At 46.9% G+C, this 26,028-nt stretch overlaps 1 protein-coding gene across 3 annotated transcripts in view; it reads left to right on the top strand.

Moving 5' to 3' along the window:
- sox6 (SRY-box transcription factor 6) overlaps nucleotides 1-24,295 on the top strand; it is a 127,992-nt gene extending 103,697 nt beyond the window's left edge. For all 3 annotated transcript variants that reach the window (XM_076021837.1, XM_076021845.1, XM_076021854.1), the window contains 5 exons: nucleotides 19-206; nucleotides 10,819-10,924; nucleotides 17,163-17,336; nucleotides 17,726-17,942; nucleotides 18,634-24,295. In XM_076021837.1, the coding sequence (XP_075877952.1) occupies nucleotides 19-206; nucleotides 10,819-10,924; nucleotides 17,163-17,336; nucleotides 17,726-17,942; nucleotides 18,634-18,934 (986 nt within the window). In that variant the 3' untranslated portion in view covers nucleotides 18,935-24,295. The remainder of the gene's footprint in view (nucleotides 1-18; nucleotides 207-10,818; nucleotides 10,925-17,162; nucleotides 17,337-17,725; nucleotides 17,943-18,633) is intronic.
- Nucleotides 24,296-26,028: the final 1,733 nt, after the last annotated feature.

Genomic DNA, 26,028 nt, shown 5'->3' on the forward strand with positions numbered 1-26,028 from the left:
GTGTGTGTGTGTGTGTAGACATTCTGTCCAGCCTAAACTCGACCGCGCTGTTCGGGGACCAGGACACGGTGATGAAGGCCATCCAGGAGGCTCGGAAGATGAGAGAGCAAATCCAAAGGGAACAGCTGCAGCATCACCAGCAGGGGATGGAGGCCAAGCTATCCGCCCTCACTTCAATGGGCCTCAACAACTGCAGAGTGGACAAGGTTAGTCTCTCTCTCTCTCTCTCTCTCTCTCTCTGTCCGACACCTTCCAACCGCACGTCCGTCTCCCGCCGTGTCAGGGAAACTACTCATGAAAGTAGAACGCAGTGATTTTTTTCATTCCGCCACAACTGTTTTTCACTCTTCCAGCCGCGTCCGGGGTGGTCGCATTGATAAGAGCTGGCGTGGCTCAGGGTGTGTGTGTGTGTGTGTGTGTGTGTGTGTGTGTGTGTGTGTGCGCTCCTGTGTGTGTTTACTTAAACGAGCGTGAATGTGTTTTGCATGTTCAGAGTGCTTGGCCGTGTCGGATGTTGGCGTGAGGGGCCGTGACAGGCCGCGGCGCTGCCCGGTGCGGGTTAAGAAGACTCTGAAGTCTCTGCCCAATTAAAGCAGACTCGCAGCCCCACTCCGTCCCCTGACATGGGATGGGGCTGCTTTGTACCAGGAGCACACACTCCCAGGGATTCCCTTTAAAAATATCTTCAATCGATGAGTCAATCAAGGAGAGGAAGAAGAAGAAGCAGAAGAAGAAAAAGGAGAGAAAAAAAAAGCTGTCCTCCTCTCGTCGGCTTGATGCCGTGTTGCCAGTTGGCTGTGAGGAGCAGGAAGGAACTGGGAGCGATGCTCATTAATATTTCAGCGTCTGACACTTTCAACCAACAGCCTCAACTAGGTCAATGTATATGTAAAAAAAAAAAAAAGTCAATAAATATCTATTTTGATTTCCCTCTAATTTGGTGTTTAGAAGCCGTCTATGCAGGTGGCAATCCAGCGAGCAGGCGGCAGTATGAAGGAAGTTTATTAGTGTAGCAGAGGCCTGAATACAACCGCTGGAACACAAAAACAATCTGAACAATTAGCAACTGTGTCGTCTATTTCATTTCCTCAATTTTAGCAGAAAAACCTCGACGGTCGTCTCAGCCGTAACAAAGAAAAAATTGAACCGTAAACTACGTCTCTGTGGTTTTAGCTCCCTTTTGTCGAGCGGCAACACGGTTATGTGAAGCTTTTAGCGCAGGAATGCATTCTTCGGCCCCCCCCCCCCCCCCACCTCCTCCTCTTCCCTCGCTGGGTGTCAAAAGGAGCTTCTCCAGCTGCTTCCCTACCTCCCGACAAAAAAAAAAAAAAAAAAAAAAGGTGCGTCTGTGGTCAACCGAGCAGCCGAATGTGCCAGGACACGAACGGAGCTGCTGAACAATGGCTGTAAAGAGGCATTTTCAACAGGCAGCACACACCTTCAGCCGCATTGTCCTTAGCAGGTAGAGCCTGACGCCTTTTCCTCCCTGCTTGGCTTTTATAATGGGGATTTAGTTTCCTTTCCTGGGAAAATTCTTTCAAAAAAAAAAAAAAAAAACTTTGAAATTATCTTTAAGGATAAGAATGCTTTTCATTTTTCCGAAGAGGAAGAAAAGGTCTTGAAACATTCAGTCACTCGTCGCCTGCGTTCTGTCTGTGTTTTCCACCTCAAGACAAAGAATTCATTGGTTGTCAGAAAGGGGTCGAGTCAGTGTGAATACCTGTGAGGCAGACCCCCCCCCCCCCCCCCCCACACACACACACACACACACACACACACACACACACACAAATAATTAATTTGGTCCTGGATTGAAAAAAAAGTATATGGAGTGCAGCAAAGGGGGAATGTTAAGCATTGTGTGAAAATGAATGAGCCCTCCAGAAGTTGGAGCGATGACGGACCGACGGCGTCCGCTCGGCCTCCGCGCTTCCTTGCCCATCCCGCCATTGATCGCGCCGTCCAACGACGTCGTCGTCAGGGAGGCGGCTCGGCCCGCCCCGGCTCCCGTCCTCGCGCAAATCAGAGTGAGATATCGTCACCTCTTAGTTGCACCGACACCGGCCCTATTAGAGCGGCGCCGGGCGCGCTTTATCAAGTCAGCTAAAAGAATTGCGCCATCATCCTCATCCTTCGCCGGCAATAAAGAACAGTGGGCCGTAATTCAGCCGTGAAATGAGAGCAGCGGTGGCGGCGGCGGCGGTGGCAAGAGAGAGAGAGAGAGAGAGCGAGCGAGCGAGCGAGAGTTTTTTCGCTGATACAAGCCAACGAACTAGAAAAGGTTTGAACGGCCCCCCCGGATAAAAGCTTTCACTTTGGTCAGTTTCAGAATATTAATATTTCACCAAGGAGCCGCACCTGACATAAATACGGCGTGCTCTTTAATAGCGCCGCGCCCGCTCCCTTGTTTGGGAGTTTATCACGGTGAGAGCCTACATGAATATGATTCTGGAAAGGCAACATAAATGGGATTAAGGAGAGGTTAAGATCATCCGGCGCGGCTGCTGAAGGCGGCGGGTGGGGGCGGGGCTGGATATTAAATATTGATTTATCCCACTGTAATGACCGGCCAGAGGAGTGGGTCTAAGTGCTGCTTACGGACGGATCAATTCATCTTTTCTTACCGAGTGCGTCTGAGCGGCACAATGCCTTCCCGCCTCACCTCTGTCCCCGCCACCTCCTCGCCCCGCCGGGGTCGGAGCGCGCGTGGAGACCGCCACGCCCTCGTTGGCGCTGGGAGGCCTCTGTCCCGAGGACACGTGAAATATTCATGCTTCACCAGAGCAGGACTCCTCTTGCTTGTCTTTTTTATTTGTCTGTTTTCACTACATCCCCACCAGCACAATAAAACCTTTCCACGAGCCTTCTGCAATTTACCTCTCTGAAATATTTATCTAAAAGTATTATTGTCTGCGGAGGGCAATTACTTTGTTCCATTATTTACCAGGCCCTCTTCTCATCCGGGCGAAGCTTTTACCTTGGACGTGCCCGCGAGTCGAACAAAGTACCTCGGAATCCATTTGTAACCGTTTTGAATTGTTTCTCTCTATTATGCGGCCGGGGCTAAATCTGGAGCGGCTGTTAGCCGCGGCCACGGCTCGCTGACTACCCAGTGTCTGTTTCCATATGTTTGCAGTCAGATGGAGTTACCAGCGACTTCGCCGGCGCTGCCATTTTGTCATCGGCTTTTTATTTACGGCCTACTGGAACGCACGGGCCAGCGGAGCAAACATTGTAGGACTTCTGAGCGGATAAATAAACAGTCGCTGGTCGGAGAGGAGGCGATGTTCCTGGAGGTATTTAGATAGAAAAACTACGACCTGAAGAGAAAAATACGTTTCACCCCCCCCCCTCCCTCTGCCATCCAATTAATGTCAGTCTTACCGGAGCGACGCCTCTGCACAACAACTGTTTTCACTTGTGGTTCCCTTTTACGCCGCCCTTAGCCTGGCGTGTCTGGTAAAATGTAAAAAAAACCTCTTGCACAGGCCAAGGAGAGGAGAAAAGATAAAAGTCTTATCGCATTTTGGGCCACTGACAAGTCATCTAGTGCAAATCTGCAGCTTTGTGTCCCTGGGCCGGCGGCCAGGTCCTGTGGTGGAAGTGCATCAGTGTTTCCGAGCGCGGCCTCGCGCATGTGTCGCCCCGCCGGCAGAGAGAGATAAAATATATTCCTCTGCTGACATGTCCCTAACTGGAATCAAAAGGTGAAAGGCCAGTGTATTAACCTATTGAACTGCCCTTCCCTGCCCCGCTCGCGCTGCCCCCTCCTCCAGTATTGATGACCACAGTTGTCCATTTCCCCGCATCTCCAAAGCTCATCGCTGTAAATATTCAAATGGAGCTTACGCACAAAATCCAGACTCCTAACCTATTGGAAAGAGCGGTTATTCTGTCCCCCCCCACCCCCTGCACGCGCACGTGCATGCGTGCACGCACGTACACAAGCCTGGCTGTGTGTGTGCGTGCGTGCGATGCCAGGGCTCTCACAAAGACTTTGAATATAATCTTGTCTGGTCTGCAGCCCTGGAAGCAATTTTCTGCTCCTTTTCGACTGCTGTCTTGGAAATTGCGAACCCAGGCGTTTTGGCTGCAGTGTAAATCCTTGGCACACAAGGGCTCGCCCATCCAAATTAGATTACACTCCGCGCCCAGACAACTGGCTGTAGCTAGAGAGCGCTATTGTGAAGATTGCTTACATTAATGCTTTGTCCAATTGTTGGCGTTTGCCAAAAAGAATAGAAAATTATTTATGACGCAGGATGACTTATGTCTGCGCGCCCGGCGGCTCGGTTCCCCCTGTCGGCTCTTCGCGCTCCGTCTAGTCTCGGCCCACAGAAAGACATCAGCGCTCGCACGTTGGTAGGGTCACCTGGCAGCGGCGGCTGCTCCATTATTTCCTACAGTTGTCAGTTTGCTCGCTAAAATGTTCTGGCCGGCCGCAGAAAAAGGGCTGCTGGCCTCGGCAGCTCAGCACGGCGACACGCCGCAAAAGCAAAACCACTAGGTGCGTCCGACAAGGGAGGAGGGAAATAACAGGCCACAGAGGAGCATTTTACAGCCTGCCTATTGTCTCGGAGGACGCATTATGGCTTCGGCGTCCGACGAGTCTTGCGGTTTCGCGCACATGTTGAAAAGTGTTTTTCGGGTTGTGCTGCTGTCTGCATCCTGATGGGATGGTTGGTTATTTTGGCCCAGTTTACTCCGAACAGCCAGTTTAAGACAACAAAAAAAAAATTGTGTCACTTACTACATTCCCGCTCCTTGAGTTATTTTCTCTAAATGATGATATTTCATTTTAACAGCTATATAACGCGCAGAGGAAGATTGCAGAGGTCTCCAGAGAACATCCCCGTTAAGTGTGTGTGATTGTTTCGACTTTGTTCAGTTTCTAATTGGCTCAGTGGGCTCATATTTTGCAGGCTTGACTTGTTTTTCCTCCAAAAAAAAAAAGAAACAAAAATAACCTTGTCCTGAATCGTGGTTCAACATCTCCTTATTTAAAACAAACAATAAACATTACTTTGGCTCGCGGCCCAGACTGGACTACCTCACTTTTTTTTTCTCTCTCTCTTTTTTTTTTTTTTTTAAACATAGCTCGAGCCACTAATTTAATTAACAGCACTTTCCGCCTGTTTCAAACAAATGAGGTGATGTCCTGGCAGCGCAGCTCAGTGGAAATGGAGCTGCTCGCCACCGTTGCTGCGCGTAACGCGGAGGGACGACTACCGCGCGAGCCCATGCCAGCCGTTTGCGGCCGCTACTGTTGATTCTGCCGCCGCCGCCGCCGACGCACCCATTAGTCGCAGCGGCGGCAGCGAGCAGACAAAGACGAGGGCGGCAGGCCCTGCAGTGGAAGGGAACTGCGGGTTTCACCGCACGGCTGGATGTACTTAACATTTAGATGGCTGAAAAACTAGCAAAAAAGCTACTTGAAAGCTGCAGCCTTATAAATAACGTCGCAACCGGTTCGCAGTCGGAATAAAAGCCAGATGAGGCGCTGAGCTACGAGGAGCCGTCGTCACGGCGAGGGCCATCTCCGTCTGTCCGCCGGGGCCCGGGACAGATTGTTTGAGGGGTGTAGTCCGAGACACTCGCAGGGAAGAATCTGAGGGCCGCAGACCACAGCGTTGACTGACACTCGATACACAAAGGGCGGCATTGTGGCCAGAGAGCTACTGCCTTTCGACTTGCCACATACCAGGTGTGTGATATAACCAGAGCCAGCACATTATCAACCATAAGTGGCTGTTTAGAGTCCTGCAGCTGTTGAGGCTTCCAACGGAGGAAAATTTCAACATTTGAAATGATAGACTTTTCAAATGTGGACTGCGGAAGGTCGCGTCTACACGGCCTGACGGCTGCAGCTGAGGAGGTTTTAGTTTTTTTACTCCTTAATTTTTGTGTGTGTGTGTGTGGAAGAAACGACTCGGTCTCCTTGCCAGTTGTCAGCGGAGGGGGAAAAAAAAAACAAAGCAATTTTCTCTTCAAGTGATCACTCTGACGTCAAAATGTTTTTTTGGCAAGCCAGCGTGCATTCCTGTATCATCTGTTTTATCTTTTTGGTTTTTCACAAGGAGTCGGAGACGATTTTTTTTTTTTTTTCTTTCAAGCGCTCGCTGAAATTAATTTGCTGTTTGTTTTAAACTAACTCAGCTCTCGGGATAAGGGGGGGGAGTGGGGAGACCCGCATTTGATGCCACGCCAGGATTTTTATTCATTGAAAAAATCCGTCTACCTATTGGTGTTCTCCCGTCCTGTTGTTATGACTTTCCCTGCTGTCCCTCTTGTCTTTTCCATTAAAACCATTCTTGGCTTTTGCCAGGCAGGAGTTTCATTCGATACTTCGAACTGAGCGAAGAAAATGAAACAAAACACACACACATAAAAAAAAAAAAAAAGATCTCTGTGTCTTTACCGTCAAGTTTTCTTAAGGAACAGTTCTTCAGAGAATCTTGCGGCCAGTATGGCGTTTTTTTGTTGTTTTTTTTGTGCGTATAGCCAGGAGCTATTTACAAAAGAGGGAGTGAAGTGGCGCTACAACTGGCAACGTCTTGCCTAAATATAGGGCAGAAGGAGGCACAATGCACAGGGGCGTGCGCCGCCCGCTTCTGCCCAGAATACACCCTGTGGGCAGAGCAGCAGGCCTCCGGCACATGTTCTGCGGTGAGGCCAGATTAAAGCCGTCTTTACATCAGTGACGAGGGCTCTCCTGGCTGCGCAGGCTCCCGCCATCTATCTTCCTTCCTTCCTCCGTCCGTCCGTCCGTCTGTCTGTCAGTGACTCACAGCCTCGGCGGAGCGGCCTCATGACTCCACGCCGAGCGGCCACGTGCAACGGAACCAAAAAAAAAAAACACACGCACACACACATCCGCCGCTAAACTTTAAGAGACAAAAGACGGCGCAAATGAGATTGCTGTGGGTGGCAGTTTTCCACGACGGCTCTTGAGCGCGTCGCTGCAATTTTTAGTGGTGCAGCGGGGAGGCCGCATGCTGAAGTCATTTGAGGGAGGGACCGGTTGCCTGCCAGCGGTCATGGTCAGAGTGGGAGGGGAATAATGTGCACTGTTACATCCTTTGTTTCCTGTCTCTTCATCTCCAGCGTCTCGCAGCTGCAAGACTTTTTCGCTCCCTCGTTTTTTTTTTTCTTTTTAGAAATTTAAATTCATTTCCTTTTACTGTCCGTTATAAACACCTTTTTATATCGGCCATATACCCCCGTCTCTCCCTCTCTTTCTCTCTCTCTTCCTGGCACGACTGCAACTTTCCCCGAGATACGGCCTGTCCTTTGCTACTTCTCTGTGTTAGAGTGATCAGTAAAAATTTAATGACACTATAAAATAGCAAAAGTGCCATTAATTTATCACGGCAATTGATGCGCGGGCCGTAAAGACGCATTACTTCACTGAATATGTTGGAGCCTTTAAACAAAAACCATGATGATATTCGGGTAATTTATAGGCCCTAATTCCAACTGTAATTCTAATTTGTGGAGATAAATCACCAAACACATTGCCAATAAGTATATTAAGCTCAGTATATAAAATTTTTATGAAAATTTGTGGCGCCATATTGCACCGATAGTCCAATATTAATTAATTAGCATAGCTGACACAATGAAGGGGCGAGTGCTGTAAGTGCCCGCGGAAGTCAAGTGTTGTGTCATCCTTGTGTGTACAAAGTGCGCGCGCGCCCGCGCGCACACACACACACACGAAAGAAACGGAAAGAGACGATGTGATCCTTCCACGCCAGACGGGGTGAAGCCCAGCCACGGCGCGTCCTCCAACAAGAGCCGCATTCACTCCTCAGTGGCCCATTTGTCTACGGCGGCGGTGTTGATCTCACCACGTGACTCTGTGCGGCGGAGGGAGACGCCGAGCGGCGCGGGTTATTCATAAAAATCCACTGACTGATGGCCTCCGCTTCCCTCTGCCTCTCAGCGCAACACGATGCTTAATGATCATGAGTTTATAAAAGGACTTGATTGATCAGCGCGCGCCGGCGGAGCGCGGAAGAGGGACGGCGGACGACGACTTTATTACACGCGCGCGCGAACACCTCCGGCGTTGGGCCGCCTCCGCGTCAAAAAACCCCGTTCGACGCGGCGTCTGGAGCCGCACTGCCACCCACCGGGCTAATCGCCCATCAGTCACTTTGTCATCGGGTGGCTAGCTTCTTTCATTAAGAGCAATAATGTGGCCGGGTGATGGATCCTCGCCGCGCAGGCGCTCCCCCGCTCGTGCGTGCGCTCGACGCTAAACGCAGGGTGTGACGCCGGGGAGAAGGACCGCACTCTGTCGTCTCTTTACAAAGCGTCCTCTTGCCCAGCGGGAACCGGCGCATATGTCATAATTAGAAAACACTTAAGTAAGCAAAAGGGTTGTCGGGCAGACAGGCTCTAATCACAGGCCATAAGCAGGTAGTGGTTAATTGTGTATCAGAATCACTCAGCTGGCTATAAATAATGGCTGCTCCTTGAAGGATGGTGGTAAATTGCAGTGCTCCAGTCCTTTTCTTTTGAAGAACAGTAAAAATAAAAAATAAAACACAAAACAAAAAAAATAATATTGTGATGGGCCTGTTTTCAGAGGTTGTTTGCCTTCCCAACTGTCCTTTAAGCCTGATAAACCTCCACCACAATCAGTTCCTGTCTGTTATTATAAAACTGTTTCTTGAATAAGAACAATGTTATTTTCATACATTCATAATCATGGCCACAATTTATGGATCAAACATTCAATCAGTTGGCATGGCTGCAAGTTGGGCCGTATATTTCGGTCGGACTCATCCTGTTTGTTTCTATCAATATTAAACACTGTACACTTGACGGACATCTGGACGAAACCAGATTTGAACCCCAAAACAGTAACTTGATACCAGCCAGACCAGTTCGGTCCCAGCAGACATCACTGGGGCCATGGAATCAACCAGTAAACACTGTGGCATCAGCTACTGCAACTGTCCTCCAGCTTTGAACGAGCTGCTGCCAGCTTGGTAACACTATATCCTTCTCACTACCCCCTGCTGGCTGCTCAGCGTCCTCCAATTTGATCCCCATTTTTGTTTCCTTCTTGTTTGTTTACACGACTACACGTATACTCTTTCTCAAGCGATCACAGACATTTGATTGCGGTGAAATTTCGCAAACGCTTCATTCAAAGGCAAACTAACATCCAGCCAACACACCTGTCAATAACTTCATCTCACACACCAGCCACCAGGTGGTGAGGGGTTTGCATTACAGCCCTTGAAAATGACAGACGGGGCTTCCAGACTTCCCACCGCTGTTTATCAAACAACTGTCAAGCAGAGAAAACTTTGCGTTGACGCCGCAACCTGGACGATAAGTGGCTTCATCTTTCATCTGGTGCAGCCTTTGTTTGGGAAAAGGTGTCGGAACGAAATGATCAGTTTCAGAAAAACGCGCGAAACGTTCGTAAGCTACTCACGGTTGCGCGCGGCGCTGGGAATCCCAGGCACAGACGTCATACAGCATCAGATTGAGCCGTAAATAAATATTGTCACAACGAGCGGTTACGGCTGCTTAATTTTTCAACACCTTCGCTGATTCGCAGCCAACAAAACTTCCCCTGCGGGGGGTGCGGGGGATTAAACAGCAAAACGGTACAATGCATCACAAAGGACGGCTAAAAGATTAATGTGTATGTCTTTGGTGTGTGTGTGTGTGTGCTTGTGTGTGGCAAGGGAGCTGTTAGTATTGTGCGGGGACCCTACCTGAGTAGCGGCTCAGGCTGCGCGTGATGGACACGCTTAGAAAAGAAAGAGGCAGAGGTCAGGGCAGACAGTGCGTCTCTCTCAGAGACTGAATGCTCACCCTGGGAGTAAAACAAATGCTTCCTCTCTGAATGGCGGCAGCATGCGTGCTTTTAGTGTCATCCGGGCAAAACCTTGTGTGGGAGGTGGGGGGAGGTTGCGGGGGCGAGCGGGAGACGGGGTTTGGGTGAGATTATTTGTATCATGCAGAGTCAAAGTGTCCATCTCCAAGTTGGATCTTTAGAAAGGAAGACAGCCCCCTTGCTAATGCCCTGTGTATTCACAGAGGAAGTAGGTCATTCAACAATGGAGCCAGCAGCAGCAGTCGGCACTCTCCCCTTGCATAATACATTAAGTGTAATGTGCAGCGACTATTCAGAGCCCCAACCCCTCCTACCCCCCCTGAAAGCTGTTATTTTATTCTGCAAATGCACATGGACATGACATTTAATATTGTCACGGAGTGGCGAATGACAGGGTTTTTATTGTGCGTCAAGTACGACACGATGCCAAGTTAAATCTGAGCACAAAGCAACATGACAAACGGGGGGGAAGGAAACATGGCGCACTCTCCAAAGCGCCAGCCCTGAATTAATGATGGGCGCCGGAGCTCCACACCACCGAGGAGAACGTAAGGAGAAGATTACAGCGGGGGGCGGGTGGGGGTGTAAAAAAAAAAAAAAATTACAAATCTGAGCGCTGCAAAGAGGGCCACGGCCTCATTGTGTGGCCCAGGATCACAAAGTAACCTCCTGTAAATCTATTTACGGCACCTCTGGCCCTCAGTGTTTCTCTGCCTCCTGCCACCCATTATGGCGGCGGCTCAAAAGCGAAGAGACGAGGAAAGCTGCATCCAGCTCATGTCAAAAGAGCAGCTTTTCAAAAGAGCCTCCCATTTATCGAAAACACTTTTTTTCTGGCTTTCAGATTCCCGACGGGGTTATTTATTTTGACAATTCTTGCACCGCGCCGACGTGCTTATTTCTGTCCCTCTCTCTCTCTCGCTCTCTCTCTCTCGCTCCCCTTTTCTTTTCTTCAGGAGAGGACGCACTTTGAGAGCATCGGCCACCCGCTCGGCAAGCTGGGCGAAGACGGCAAACTCGGCCACAAAGTCATTGACCTCACTAGGCCAGAAGACCTAGACGGTAAGGTCACATTTGATTTTCCCTCCTTTTCTTTTCTTTTTCCTTTTTAGAAACACATCAGCAGCCAACAGACAGATATTCCCCTCAAGTTTGAGTTTAAAAATCCTCCAGTGAATCTTAAACAACACTCAGCGATTCGTCCATACGTTGCGGCTGGCGACGAGCGCAACGTCTGGACGTTTGCGGCGGCGTGTGCAGAAAAACACCAGTGTGTTAGAGAGACTCGCCGAGAGGCTTGTCATGCCACCAAGGTTTTCACGGGAAGGTGAGGGGAGGACAGGACTGCCCAGGGACAAAGCTGGCCTTTCTCCAAGCTCGGCCCCCGTCGCCGCTCTGCTCCTTTGAGGTGCCGGCCACGGGAGTGTAAATTCAGGTTGCACCAGTGTGACAGAGCGTCATCTCCCTTTGTGGTGGCTGGCTGGTACACACAAGCGAGCGCTGCCTCGGTGTGCTTCTGTTTGCCCGGCATAAATATTTGGGGAGGTAACCATGGCACTTCAGAGGCAGAGCACAAAGGAAACTGGCCCACCCCCCGACTCATTTTTGATGCCTTAGAGGGTCTCGGGGTGGAAGGGTAGATATTTCGCAGGACGGCCCCAACGGACACAGGGGTCAGACTGACCTGCTCTCCGAAAGACGCTTGTTTACCAACAGCGGCAGAAGTTTGCGGGTCGGAATTAGAGGTGCATTTCGGAGAATCACAGATGTGCTCGTTTCCCATGCGAGCCGGGGCAGCAAATCCCCGTCCCCGCCCGTCGGAAGGACGGACGGACTGGCGGGCGGGCAGGCGGGTGGGCAGACTCCCGTCTGGACAGATGTGCTTCCAGTGCTCCCCGCTCCCAGTGGGAACCTTCCTTCTGCGGCTACTGTGGAGTCAGGACTGAAAGGGAGCGCGCACCGAGGCAGTTGTGCCCTTTTAAGTCCTGCGCGGGGGCCGAGGGGAAGGCTCGCGCCAGACGCCGAACATCAGTGTTCCCAGTGGGCTATGGATTAGGAGCAGGCGGAGGTCAAAGGAGAGGAGAGGTCCGCTTCCCAGGGGAGAGGGCTGGGAGCCGGGGCAGCAGTGGACATAACTCCAGAACACTTCAAAAAAAAAAAAAAAAAAATATATATATATATATATATATATATATATATATATATCCTTCTGTTGCTTTCAGCCTCAACAGCAGCAGAAAACAGGCAGATGAATAACGTTTTATGATGTGAACCGAGACATTTAAGCCTTTTGAAAACCCCGTTGCAGAGACGTTTTATCCCCCGGTCTGACCCAGGCTCAGCTCCACAACATTTATTACTATATTTGAAAAAACAACAGTATCTGAATGCAGCAGTGTCTTCAAGACTGACTGGCAAAAAAATAAAACAAATAATTGGTTTGCTTTCCTTTAAAAAATGCATTCACTTCTCTCCTTCTCGCAGATTCTTATCATTCTCGTACATTAGCGGGACAAACAACACACGCTCCTTCTTTGACCTGATTTAGCCCAGACGCGGCAGCAGAATACAGAAATTCCACACACGAGTTGCCGACCCAACACTCCGCCGCTTATGCTTCGGTTGTTTCCTGAGAGGGAAAATTACTGGGTGTACCTCTCAACCCTTTCACGGGGTGTGAAAGCCCCTCGGTGTTGAGCGGCTTCATCTCCAGAGACGCAGCAGCCAGGCTGAGCAGCGGCGGCCGCGGCCGCGCACAGTAGACTTTTCTGTCGTCACAGCAGTTCACAGAAAGCCTTCGGTTCCCTGAGCTAATATTTGCGAGGCAGGCAGCAGCACCAGATCTTAACGACGAGGGGCGGCCGGGTGGGCGGGCGGAGAAACGGACTGAAAATAGCCGGGATTTCCGTCGTTTCACAAAGCCACGAGCCACACGCACGCATCCCGCCGCAAATTCATTAGGTCTTTTTAAGCGCGGATGAAAACGCTAGCAAATACCTCGCAGGCCTGGAAGCCGGGGCGCCGCGGCCCTTTGTTCATTCACATGTGGCAGCGTGGGGTTGCCGAGTAGCCGAGGACGTGTGTTTGTCTAAACCGCCCAATCCCCCCCCCCACCCGACCCACCACCGAGGGTCCGCGGAGAACAAAGGCCTTGTTGAGTGAAGTGTGCAGGGAGGAAACAGAATAAATCTAGAACGCACAGCATGATAATATCAAAACCGCGGCGGCGAGGGGAGACGACGCTGCATCTTTCACAGATTCTTCATGGAATAGGATGAGAGGAGCCAGACGCGTTACACACCACTGCCGCTGGGCTTCCACACATCAGTGGCTCAGGGCTGCCGCGCTCGCGGTCGCATACAAATTGATTGTTTGCTAAGGGGTTTTGTTGTTGTTGTTGTCGTCGTTGCTCTTCCCCTGCTCCTCCTCGGCTGTGAGGCCGTGGGAATCAAGCTGGGATTTCACCGCCAGCGAGTTTCCTTGAAGGTGGAAGCAAGGGGGACTGGGTTCGTCACGTGACGGCAACAATGGCGGCGAAGGTCAAGCGGATCGATGAGGAGGTTCTGAAGTCGGCCGATTCTGACGGAGCCCGACCCAGCGGCTGCCAGGCTGCGGAAGATCAGACCCGAGACTCGCACGAGAGAGAGAGAGAGGGAGCAGAGAGGACAAAAGTAAAGCGTGTTCAAACGGGTCGACTTTTTGTTCCCATGTGAACAGCCCTCCCGTGCGCTCACTTCGCACGCTCGTACACACACACACACACACACACGGCAAAAATAATAAGAATCAACCCCGGGAAGGTACAGTAGGACACGCTTCAGACAGAGCGTGTCCTTACCGACGCTCGTTTGTAACGGCAGAATTAGCGCGTCGTTAGCTCGGCTCTGCCACCAGGGCGGCCAACACCGAGACCCGCACCTGTCCGGAGGCATTAATCCGGGCTGATGGAGCTCCGACGGAGGGGCTCCATTGTCGGCGCTAAAGCCCTCAGTCGCAATCTGCGAGATCTGATGTCAACGGGGAGGACTTGGCAGGTTCGCACGATTATCGCCCCCGCTGCACCGCAGCGCTCGCGCTCTCGAGCGGATTCTTGGGTGACATTATGTTTGTGCCTGCAGAACAAAGATGAGTAGAGAGGAAGAAGAAGAAGAAGAAAGGGGGGATAAAGGGGGTGGCGAGGGCAGCGCTACCCTCTGGCTGGGTGCGCGGTCGAGTCTGAGCCTGCAGCACACAGGTGTGATCGGCTTTGGGGCCTCACGCTGCATACTCTGCCTCTGTCTCCGCTTCCCCCCCCGTCCTCATCTACTCACCCTTATTTTATTACCCCGCCTCACTCCTGCACCACACACACACGCACGCACGCACACACGCACGCGCTCATTCTTTTTCCCACTGTAATTCATGCCGCTCATCCGCAGTGTTTCCAGGAGAGACAAATTAAAAGAGGATTCTCATATGGCTCTGTCACACTTGAGCCGTGGGCCTCATGAATCACAATAAATTCTATTAAGCGCCACTCCCCTCTGTTAAGCCCCGCGCCGCTCGGCTCGGCCTGCCTGCGCCCTGTCACTGCTTAACATCTGTGTTTATTTACACAATCACGCGCCTAACCAACTGATCCTGAAACGTCTCGCACCTAGCGGCCAAAATAACAACTAAAAAAAAAAAAGGCTCATTTGGTGGTGAGATTTACAAAAAATAAATAAATAAATAAAACTGCTGCGGTAAATTGCATCTAGCAGGGTTCTGGGGTTAATGGGTTAATGCAAGCAAGCAGGAGGACGCCTCGGCTTGAAACTTCAGGGCCCCGGTGCGTCTTGTCAGAAAGCACCCTGCGGCCTAGTGAAAAGCTACTTCCCTGATGCGGCAGCGTTTATACAGCGATCACAGTAAAAAACTTTAGCAGGGCCGGAGGGTCAGAGGTCAAGCTTTGTGTTGCTCTCGGGTCTTCGGGCTAGCGTGAGTGAAGAGGAGGAAGAGGGTACGCACACAGGATTATTTCAGTGCTGCTGCTTCAGGCAGCACACACACACACACACACACAGTCACACACACAGCTTTGGGAAAATAAATAGACAACTCATCCAGCTTCAGCGAACCAGGAGCCCGCTTGGCTTCCTGGCTAACTATGGATGTGGCACTAGCTGATGTTTTGTTCCCCTCCACCACCCCCACCCCCACCCGAACTCACCCAACGTGGTTGTGAGAGGCACACCTCTGCCCGTATGCATGCCACCAGTATATAAATTGCTGAATCAGTGTCAGTGATAGAGTAATGGCACGGGAAGCGTCGTAAATTACAGCCGGCGATCCCGGGGCACAGACACTGGCTGTCGTGTCTGAGTGAGCGCTATGCTCCTGAGCTAATGAATACCTTCATCTGGCCCCGGCAGTCAGCAGATTGCCCCGCGTTGATGGATACTGTCAGCCCTCCGCCACACCACATTTCATTGCACAATAAACATGGTTGTCAAAGGCAAACAAAGTGAAATCAATTCATCCCGTGCAGTGAGTGTGCGGCTAAATGAAATGAACGTACTGCGGCGCTCGGGCGGTAGCAAAGGCAGTGTATTATTTCTGAATTCATGACAGTTTCCCGGGCCGAAAGCATTCCGGGAGGCGGAGTGCAGGCACACTTGGGATGGAACTCGCAGCTTTAAAAGGAGGGAAGGAGAAGCAGGAGCCTCGGAAGCATTGCGACGGAAAAATGTTTCAGCACAACGATTCTTGAGATATGGAAAAATCTGAAAAGATCAGAATGGGAAAATAAGGGTGACAGATTCAAATCACTATTTGATATAAAAGGACACATGGAATTAAGGAAATAAGCAACTTCTGTACTGACTATATATAGTGAGTAAACCAATTTACAATTATATTGTCAAGAAATTGTCTCAATAAATTACTCAATTTCCTCAACTTAGAACATTTAAATACACTTGTCAAAATGATATTGATATTTTCTTTTGTATCAAAATCTAAAACAATACATATGTCTATATATGTGAATATATACATATCTATACATATACATATATATATGTGTGTGTATATATATGTATATATATATATATATATATATATACACATGTGTCTGCAAACACAGCACCTCTTAATTCCTTGTCCCTTGTATATCTTGCTAACAGAGAACACACAAACTGTGGAGGTAAAAAAAAGAAAAAGAAAAAGCCCGACACGGCAGCCTGTGCAGTGAGTGGAGCGGCCGAGGTTGACGTGCACTTAGAATAAACCGTCTCTGCACAGCCCTCGATTTTTACTCATTAGGAGTTTGATTTTGTTTATCAGCATAAAAAATAATAGAAATCAAACCCCAGGTAACGTTTGCCAAGGCTGCAAGTGGAAGGGTCTAATGAGAAGGCTTCACATGTGGATGATGAAATATGCATGAGTCATCCCGAGCTTTCTTTTCCAGATTTGAGATCATTAAAGATGTATCGTAGCATATGGAAGGCTTTTTTTGTCTTATTTTTCAAGCCTTGTTTATCAACATGTTTTTGTTTGTTTAAATATTCATACTGCTTTTATTTAATTCTTTCACATCTTACATATAAAAGGAAGCAAATGTGCATGCAAACAGAAATCATTATCAGTCTGATGTACAGTTTAACACTGAGGGAAACTCTCTTATGCTGATTGTGAATGCCCTGATTGAGAACCGAAGTGGGATCGGGGCAGATGTGTGCCTGGTTTGTTTGTGCTTGGGTGTGTGTGTGTGTGTGTGTGTGTATGTGTGTGTGCGTGTGTGCGTGTGTGCGTGTGTGTGCGCTGAGAGGCGGTAAAAGTGATAGGGGGAAAAAAAGTGAAGTAATGAATTTAAGAGACTGTTTCAAGTTCCATATTTGTTATTTATGTTGGCATTGCCGCAGCTTTTTTTTATGAACATCATGAATGTCAAATTGAAATGTATGTGGCCGATCCGTGCATGTGAACACTTGCAGACAAAAGTGTTTCACTGCCTTTGAAAACCAACGTCTTCTTCCTTATAGGACTGTCTTTAAGGACAATGTCTCCTCTTTCATAACGCATAAAATAAAATGCGTCGGGTATATTACTCGGCATAAATCCAACCGTCGTGGAGAGGGCATCTAGTCCCGCAAACTAGGCTCCTGTTAATGATACAGTGAGGATATAGTTGCTGAAGGAAAGTTGGAACTTGGCTCGCCATTTGACCAATGTCTTGCCTGGTTTTCTCTTCTTGTTCCTGCTCTGGATGTCGCAGGGTCCAAGTGGGTAAATGGCTCAGCAGATAAACCCCTACCCTATTATTGTTGGCCAACAGGAGGCACTGCATCTACAGAGGCACGGGTCTTCAGAGAAGCCAGGGGAAGGAACACCAGCGAGCCACACATTAAAAGGCCAATGAATGCGTTCATGGTGTGGGCCAAGGACGAGCGGCGCAAGATCCTCCAGGCCTTCCCCGACATGCACAATTCCAACATCAGCAAGATTTTGGGTAAGACATCATGCAGCCAATGGCAAGAGAGAGTAACACAACTGCTTTTGCAATCACTGGAAATAGTTTTAGTGCTTTATTGTGGATCCAATCCATAGACATCCATGGATTGTTTTTAGTTCTGAACAACTGTTAAAGTGCGATGGGATAATAATTTGTGAATTGAATATTGAGCTTGTCAAGCAAACAATACAATGCAAAAGCGAAAAATAAATAGCATTGTCAGTCATGCCAATAAAAGAATTTGTCACGAAAGTACAATCTAGTGCAGCACTCTAAGATTTGAAGACCTATGGTTATAGTAGCAAAATATGATTGGATGACTTCAGTAAGTTAAGGAAAAAAAAAACTTGGGTCACCCCTGATTAAAATCTGAATGTGCTGTGTAGGTTCTCGATGGAAGTCCATGTCCAACCAGGACAAGCAGCCATACTACGAAGAACAGGCTCGCCTGAGTAAACTCCACCTAGAGAAGTACCCCAACTACAAGTACAAGCCGCGGCCCAAGAGGACCTGCATCATCGACGGGAAAAAGCTTCGCATTGGAGAGTACAAGCAGATGATGCGCTCACGGAGACAAGAGATGAGGCAGTTTTTCACCGTGGGGTAAGTGCACACAAAAACTGGCGAGTGAAACGAACGTAGCGCCGACACAAGGGCAATCACATCAACTGGACTATTGCCTCTCACCTCCCCGGAGTGTCTTCAGAGTAATCTGTGAGCGAAAAGAGCGTATTTAGAGCGAATTGAGTTTCCATTTACACATTTGGCTTTAAGACGAGAGCCTGGCATTTGCATTAAAGCTGAGCGTTCCCAAACAGCTGTGCTGAGCCAATTGTACGGATAATTCCAAGATATAAGCAAGAGGTACACAATGGAATAACAGTAGCCTTAAGGGGAACAATTTGGAGCTTGACACTGGTATAATTTACTGTGTGTGGTTAGCTGGAGAACCTACTACAGGTGCTCCCAAGTCAGCCATTAGCTCCACTTGCTGCTATATCAATTATCCGACAGACGAGAGTCCCTCTAACCAAGTATTGGTTTTATGTCACCAATAAACTGGCTCGCATTTCTGAACAGCTTAGGACCGGTGCTGTCAGGAGGAGCTTTCTCTTCCCCCAAATCACTTTCACAGAGCCGCTGCTGGCTCGAGTGCTGAGGGGAAGCCCTTATCCTGCCACCTCAACTCAAGAGTGCAGCAAAGAAAAAGCTTTGCTAACTCTCGGAGCAACATTTCAGTCCCCCTCCCCTCTCCATCTGTTCTTATCTATTTTTGAATTTCTCCTTCATCCAGACAGCCACCGCAGATTCCCATATCCACCAGCGCCAGTATGGTCTACCCCGGGGCCATCACCATGACAACTACCACACCATCACCTCAAATGACATCGGAGTGCTCGAGTGCCTCGGCGAGTCCGGAGCCGTCCGTCATTCAGAGCACCTACAACATGAAGCTGGAGCCCACCAGCATTGGGAACAACAGCAGGCCGGTCAACGGCGTGGACGAGATGGACATGTACGAGGACTTTGAGGACGAGCCCAAAACGGACTATAGTAGCGAAAATGACACGCAAGAGCCAGTCAGCACCAACTGAGGCCTTCGTCATGGTGGAGGCCAACGCAGACACAACACTAACGCAGGAGGACAGTCAAAGAGGGCTGGACTGAGCTGACCTGAGGGAACGGAAGAGAAAGAGAAAATGACACCACAAAGGTTTGATCGTGTAAAAAAAAAAGAGAAAAAGAGAGAGAAAAAATCCAACAACGGGGAAAAAAAAACAGTGATGTATAGGAGCCAGCATGCAGATGTGGCTTCTTCTGAATCATAAACTATTTGGTCTTAAGTGTTTCTTCAAGTGTGTGACACAGATTGGTTGTGGTTATTTTTGATTTTTCAGTTGTTCTTTTTTTTTTTTTTTTAAATCTCAGTGTTTTTATTTTCCTTGTGGTCATGAACATTTGCGTAAAATTAGGTCATTGCCTCGAGCTACAGATGTAACTTGAAATCCAGTATTTGGTATCAACCTAGAATCGTTTGACTTAACATGTTTTTCTCTTCAATTAGGTGATGATTTTGATATGTTGCGAAACTGTTCAAGATGGGATTAATCTCACTCAGGTATAGTGTGCCAGCTAAGAGCTCATGAATGTTTTTAATCAAGAATCAATTAGCAGAATGAAATATATTGATTCCAATTTATTAGGGAGGGAAATTAAACATCATTATTATTATTATTATTTTTATGATTTAGTTTTTAGCTGTTATTGTTCATACACAGACTGCATAACCTAGTGCAGAAGTGCCAAACATTTCAAGTTGTTTCTTAAGAAAAAAGGAAAAAAAAACTGCTAAATCTTTTGGGAGAGGCCTCTTGAGTCTCGGACAATCTTTTGATCTCTTAATACAGCTTCATTTTGCAGTCTTTCTTTAATTCACCCTAACAGAATAAACAAATGAACTCAGGAACTTGGAGACAGCAGGCTCTGCAGGGGGGGTTACAGTGTGCAACATCTCGGGTCGTGGCTCGCAACGCTTGTCGTTCTCCAAGGAGCCCAATGCAGTGATCATCAATGACACCGGCCAGCCCTTTCATTTCCTCATCCCGGTCCGTGCAGAGCGCCGCACCCTCTTTAACTCTCGTCCAGCCCTGCAAAACTCGCTCAGACCCACCGTGTTCTTAATCAGCGATTGTAATCAGGCCAGAATACCGAGGGGCAAAGGCCTCCAATCTGTAGGATTGGAACAGCGGCAAAAGGCAGCTTTGGGAGCATTACAAACTCAAATTGATGTTGTACAATGTGCAGCTACGCTACATTCTGCTAAATGCTTTATCCCCATTTGGACTGCGCGGTTAAAGTCTTAGGTCTTAGAACTTCATTTTTTCCCTCCCAATCTTAATTCTTTTTAGACATTGTAAAGCTTAAATTGACACTAAGAAGTCTTAAAGCAGAGCATGGACATGGTTGCCGATGCTGTGAGTTGATTACTGATGCAGTCTTAAAGGGAAGCAGAGTTTATGCAGATGTTTATGAACGCAGGAAAAGAGGTTAAAACCAGGCTTGTTTCTTAAATTACCTCATGTAAACACGAAAGGCGGTGGCGAGACATGCAGATTATTATTTTTTTCTTTTGCTTTAGTGCACTTCCACAATTTTTACTTTCTCACCCTTGAGCCTTTTGTTGTTGTTGTTGTTGTTGTTTTTATACAGTTTTACCGGAATTATGAATGCAACGTAGTTTGCCGTTTTAAAGTAGGACAGCAGCAGAAAAACTCGAGACGACAAGAAGCACAAAGACTTGGACTAAATTCATCTCCCGGAAGAAAAAAAAAAATAGTACCCAAATAAGTGGGTGGTGACCTGCAGACTGCAGTTAGATAAAAAGAGGCCTTGATGTTAAGACTCAGATCCTCTTTACAGGGCAGAAGGTCTTTAAGTGGCTTCCCTCCCTGCCATGCCCTGCTTTGACCCCTGGCCGTGGCAACCTCAGCACCCAGGGGGCGCCATCTGGCTCAGAGAAGGCATGTGGGGGGAAAAAACCACCAGGGAGGGACTGGAAACAATAAAAATGAGGTGCGCGTCCCTCATTGTACTCTCCATCAAAGTGCTCGTGGTCAGGCCTCAACAGGACTTCCAGCCTAGACCCAGTCACCAGGCACCGGCGAGCAGATGGAACAAGTATATCAAGCTGTGGGGGATTATTAAAATGACTGACGAGCGGGTATCATCTGAAATACAACATTATTAATGCATGAGTCCGGCTACTTTCCTCCCTTGCCCTTGAACCTGTTTATTTCCGCAAGAGCACAGAGTTTTGAAAAGGGATCTGAATGGCTGGTTACTGGTTTTAGCTGGTCATGGTCCACCCACTGCTGGTCACTGCATTTCCCTCCTCCTTCTAACTGGTACAGATGGCTCTTTATATATCTTAAGCTCTCATATCTTCTGTACTATTTACTGTCTTACTGTCAGTGCTGGATTTTTATTGTTTCTACATTTTTGAAGCATTTATATTCTAAGTCTTGAAGGGTTTTGATTTTCTACCACCCCATGGATAATTCCTTTTTTTTCCATCCTCTCTTTTTTGTACATTGTTGTCATTCAGAGGTACACGACGTTTCAAGAATTCTCTTCTACACAAGAAAAAAAAAAAAAAACAACCCAAGTGGATTTTCTCCAAAACAATCTACGGTATTTTTAAGCTGTTTGCTCCTGTTTGCTGGTGGTTAGCTTGATTTGTATGTGATTGTAAATACTTTCATGACGATGCCACACTGCTTTAGTGGGCTGGTAGTTTCAAAGGACTCATCACAGAACTGAAACTTGACTGTGCTCTATAGCAAGAAAAAAAAAAAAGAAAAATGAGAAGAACTCAAAAGGAGACAATGTTTCATAAGTGTTACAAGCACTGGATATAAATTGTATTTTAATCAATTCTGATCAATGTGAAGCTGTTGGAGGGGAGAGAGAGAGAGAGAGGAAAAAAAAAGAAAAAAAAAAACACCCTGAAAGAACAGAACGCCCCAGTTGGACTAAAAGGGGCATTTGCTCTCACAGTTGCCAGATTTGAGTCTCTTTTTGTCTCCTTATTGTGTTTATTTATGCAAGGACACATGTGACGAATGAACACTTTGTTTAGGCTACAGGTCTGCCTAGGGGAGAGATCAGCACAAAAGAAGTGAGCAGAAAAATCCAACAACAGGCTCAGTTAGCTGCCAGAAACGCAACTTCAGACTTCACTGCATTGTACATTGTATTTGAAAATGTAGAGTATCGGCATACTGTATTTATTATCAGCCACTCGGGGCTCTAAAAAAAAAAAAAAAATGTAATTCAAACGACAACATGGACAATCAGAGGAATTGACGAAACCTTTTTTTTTGTTTCTGTAATTGAGGCTAAAATGTTTTCAGTGAATTCGCCATTTGACTTAGATTTTATTGTATATACAACATAGGAAATATATTGTGCGCTCATTAGCCAAGTATGTTATAAATCTGGCTGTCCCATTTTATATTCATGTTTTGATTTTATATGTGTTTTGAATGCCTGACAAGTCACTGTACCTCACATGGATGCTGAGTAGTTGTTTTTTTTTGTTTTGTTTTGGGTTTTTTTAGGGTTAATTGCACCCCCCCACCCCCATCCCAGACTGCCACACACACACACACACACACACACACACACACACAGGGGAAGAGATATTTGGCGTGGGATGGGGCAAAGCACTTGCTCCAGTTTCCATCCTCTTCTCTCCACCATTAACATGAAGCAATCAGAGCGGAGGCTCTACTCATTTCATAAAGGCTGTCGGGAGTGAGGTACTCATCCGAACAATAAGCACTTAATTCGATAAGAGTGTTCTGGAACAATTTGCCGCCAGATTTGAAACAATCCAACCCGTATGCTGTAAAATTCTATTTGTCAGTGCAACGGCAATGTTGCGCAGCAAGTTTTTTTGTACGACTAGCTGAGAACATCTGGAAATATTTGCGTGCACTTGGCCTGCATTGACATAATCATATTTAATGAATGCTTTTGTTTTTAGGGTTTTTTTTTTTGTTTTTTTTAATGAAAACATGGGAGTGTGCAAATATTTATTTAAATGTGGCGAAATGCATCGACATTGTGCTTTCCTTCTAATTAAATCCGTAGTTTTCATCTTCTTCTGTATGTTGCCAATTTCAACGGAACGTGTCCACGACTATCCGGCCTTCGCCCAACTTAAACTTCACAATTGTTTTCCTTTTTTTTTTTTTTTTTTCCTCCTCGTTCATCTGCAAGACGTGCAACTGCTTTAATTGAGCAACTGAAGACAAAATGATTTTTATGCCGTTTCAGCATTGCTGACTAATTTATTTTTATCGTTTTTATTTTTTCCTGTCTGAACTTTGTGATGTATATGGTGGGAATGTTCTCTGTGTTAATTTAATCAGCACAATTCACTGACATGCTGGACGAAGACGCTAGCTGCTGTTCAGAAGTGTACATTATGTCGTTGGAGGCAACGCTTACGGTTGTCTTTGGTACTTTTGCTTTTTCGAGTTGTCTCTCAAGCAACACTGTGTTGGGCTCTTCTGTCACTGGAGCCATTGTTTTTCAATTGCTGGCAGCCTGATACAATTTTCTGCAGAGTAATCTCTCTCCCTCCCCACCCCCCGCCCCACCCAGGCAGGTACCTAGGCCCATGGCAATTATTGTTTGGGTGTTATTAGAGAAAATGAAATACATAGTGTCTGTCGCTGCTTTAAAAAAAAAAAGTTTATGTCTGAATATGTAAATAGTTTATCATAATAACTTGTACAGTCCAATGTAAAGTTTTTAATTCAACTTAAAAAAAAAAAATGTTGCCATCACACTTGTGTTCACATTCTTCTTTATACAGTACAAAAGATCAATTATTTGCTAGGGCTACTAATGCTTGATAGAAAAAAAAGAAAACTTTTTTAAAAAATATCTGTTTTGGGTTGTTTTTTTTGCTTGGCTTCAAGGTGTACACAAGCAAATCATTGGTTTTCATGTGCAGTATTGACGTGAGGTAAATTTAAGGTGAATAATTTTACAGTGGTGTGTGTGGGGAGCAGTCTCCTCAGCCTCGGTAGTACTAAAAATATATATAAATAGATATTATCAAGTTAAAACCAACCGATGAGTGACACGTTTAGGTGTGCGTAGACACCAGAGAAATGTGTTGACTGTATATGACTAAACTATTCCCACAGGATCAATTCAGGCAAAGTATAACGTCACGCCATCATCTCCTGTGTGTCTCAGTCCATTGTAAGGATGCAACGGTGGGACGAACAACTGCCTGTTTGAGCTCATTTACCTCAAGAGTTTCCTCCCTTTCTGTAAGAGACGAAAATTGTGTTACAGAAAAAAAAAAAAAAAAACTTATCCCATCACTCCATCTTTTGTACTGCTGTTGACACAAATTAAAGAGACATTTCGTTTTACCGTTTGACTAATTGCTTTTGTCGTGAGCCGCCCCATGGAGTCGCCGGTTCCTTTCCGTGCGCGATGTCAGAAAGCAGCCATGGTTTGAGCATTAACATCCCAAGAAAGGATTTATTCTTCTGCTTCTTCTGATGATTATAAATATTCTTAATTTATCATTAAACAAGGACAGTCCATTGACTAATGGATTTTGTTTTGTTTTTTTCTTAAAAAGTTACAAAATATCAAATTTGTTTAGAACCAGACAAAATACCCAAATAGTTTTCTCATACCGATGCTGTACTTCAGGGTTTTGCTACATATTGTACGTATTGAGAGTTTTTTTGAAAAAAGTGCTTTGGACCATTTGGAGTTTTCTTATATTATGTATAAAAATAGAAATTATATATATATATATATATATATATATATATATATATATACATATATATATATTTATAGATATATATATATATATTTTTTTTATGATATCTTATACAACATTTCCTCCATCCCTCGGTAAGACAAGAGGTTTGTGGTGCATAAGGTTTGTATGCCGCCATGATATAAAGCAGATGTGACTGCTTGGTGAGCCACTGCAGTATCTTCAGCACACACACTTTTTCCAAGTCGAGAACTTTTAACATGCACCACGAGATCGCCCAGTGTTAACAAAACAGCCGAGTTGAGTTAATGATTATTATTTATTCTTATTCTTATTATAATTATTATTATTTGTTCCAGACAGAAGACAGATTAGCACATGCACTCACAGGAAAGTTTAGTGCCGCTCCGCCTCTCAGCCTTGCCGTCAGTGAGTCGAATTGCCTTTTTCCGCAGCCTCGACTGGAGCTGCAGAGGTGGAAAAGGAGACCGGAGCCGAGAGTCACAGTGGCGTATTGTTTAGCACTGTCACTCGCTGGTATGAAGAGGTTTGATGCTAAGCAGCAATATATAGGAGACGGATGGACTTCTGGAAGCGTCAGGTCGCCAAACCACAGCCTCCACGTTTTGCCTTTTGAGTCTCGTCCATAGATTCTATCAGACAGAGTCGGCCTGTCCTCCGAGAAACGGTGTTGGCTCGGCAATTTTCCACCAAAACGGAACATATTCAAAGCCAAAGTCCCACTTTGTCTCCCTGAGCCACCAAAACGGTGCGCCAAAACTTACTCAAGGTTAATTGAGTCATTTTCTGTGGCTTTCAATAAAAAAAAGAAAAAAAGAAAAATCCCCCCGTGCAACAGCTTTGGCTTTAGCAACGTGGATAACGGCCTCTTCTTTTGGGAAGAGTGAGAGGCAGAGATTTTCTGGAAGCCACAGAAGTCAGGGAATTAAGCCCAGGCTCTCTCCACAACACCATGCAGGTTTCACGCCGTGAATTCAGAGTGAGATCTGTTGCCTTTGTGCACATTGGAGTCACCTTGTGGGATGGACGCCACCTATATCATGATGTGCTTGTGCACAAAACAGCCGAGAGTGCTGCACACTACTGCAGGCTGCCGGGTGGTGTTGAGCAGAAGAGAGGCTGGCATTATTCTATTAGGAAACTTTCACGCTGGCAAGTTGGCAAGGATGGAAAAAAACATGAAGAGAATGACATGGAAGAGCAGCAGGTATAAAAGCCTGATTTATTCTTCCACACAGGGGTGAAGGAGTTTGAGACCCGTGCTGGTGCTACTACTGCCGCACAATGCTCGTGTCTTTGTTTGGTTCAGCTCTCCTCGGCTCCAACGCACACTTGAAAAAGAAAATA

The sequence above is a fragment of the Nelusetta ayraudi genome, unplaced genomic scaffold, assembly GCF_046127955.1.
Source record: "Nelusetta ayraudi isolate G7.1 ecotype Tasmania unplaced genomic scaffold, CSIRO-AGI_Nayr_v1 ptg000002l, whole genome shotgun sequence".
In the NCBI taxonomy this organism is placed as follows: Eukaryota; Metazoa; Chordata; class Actinopteri; order Tetraodontiformes; family Monacanthidae; genus Nelusetta; species Nelusetta ayraudi.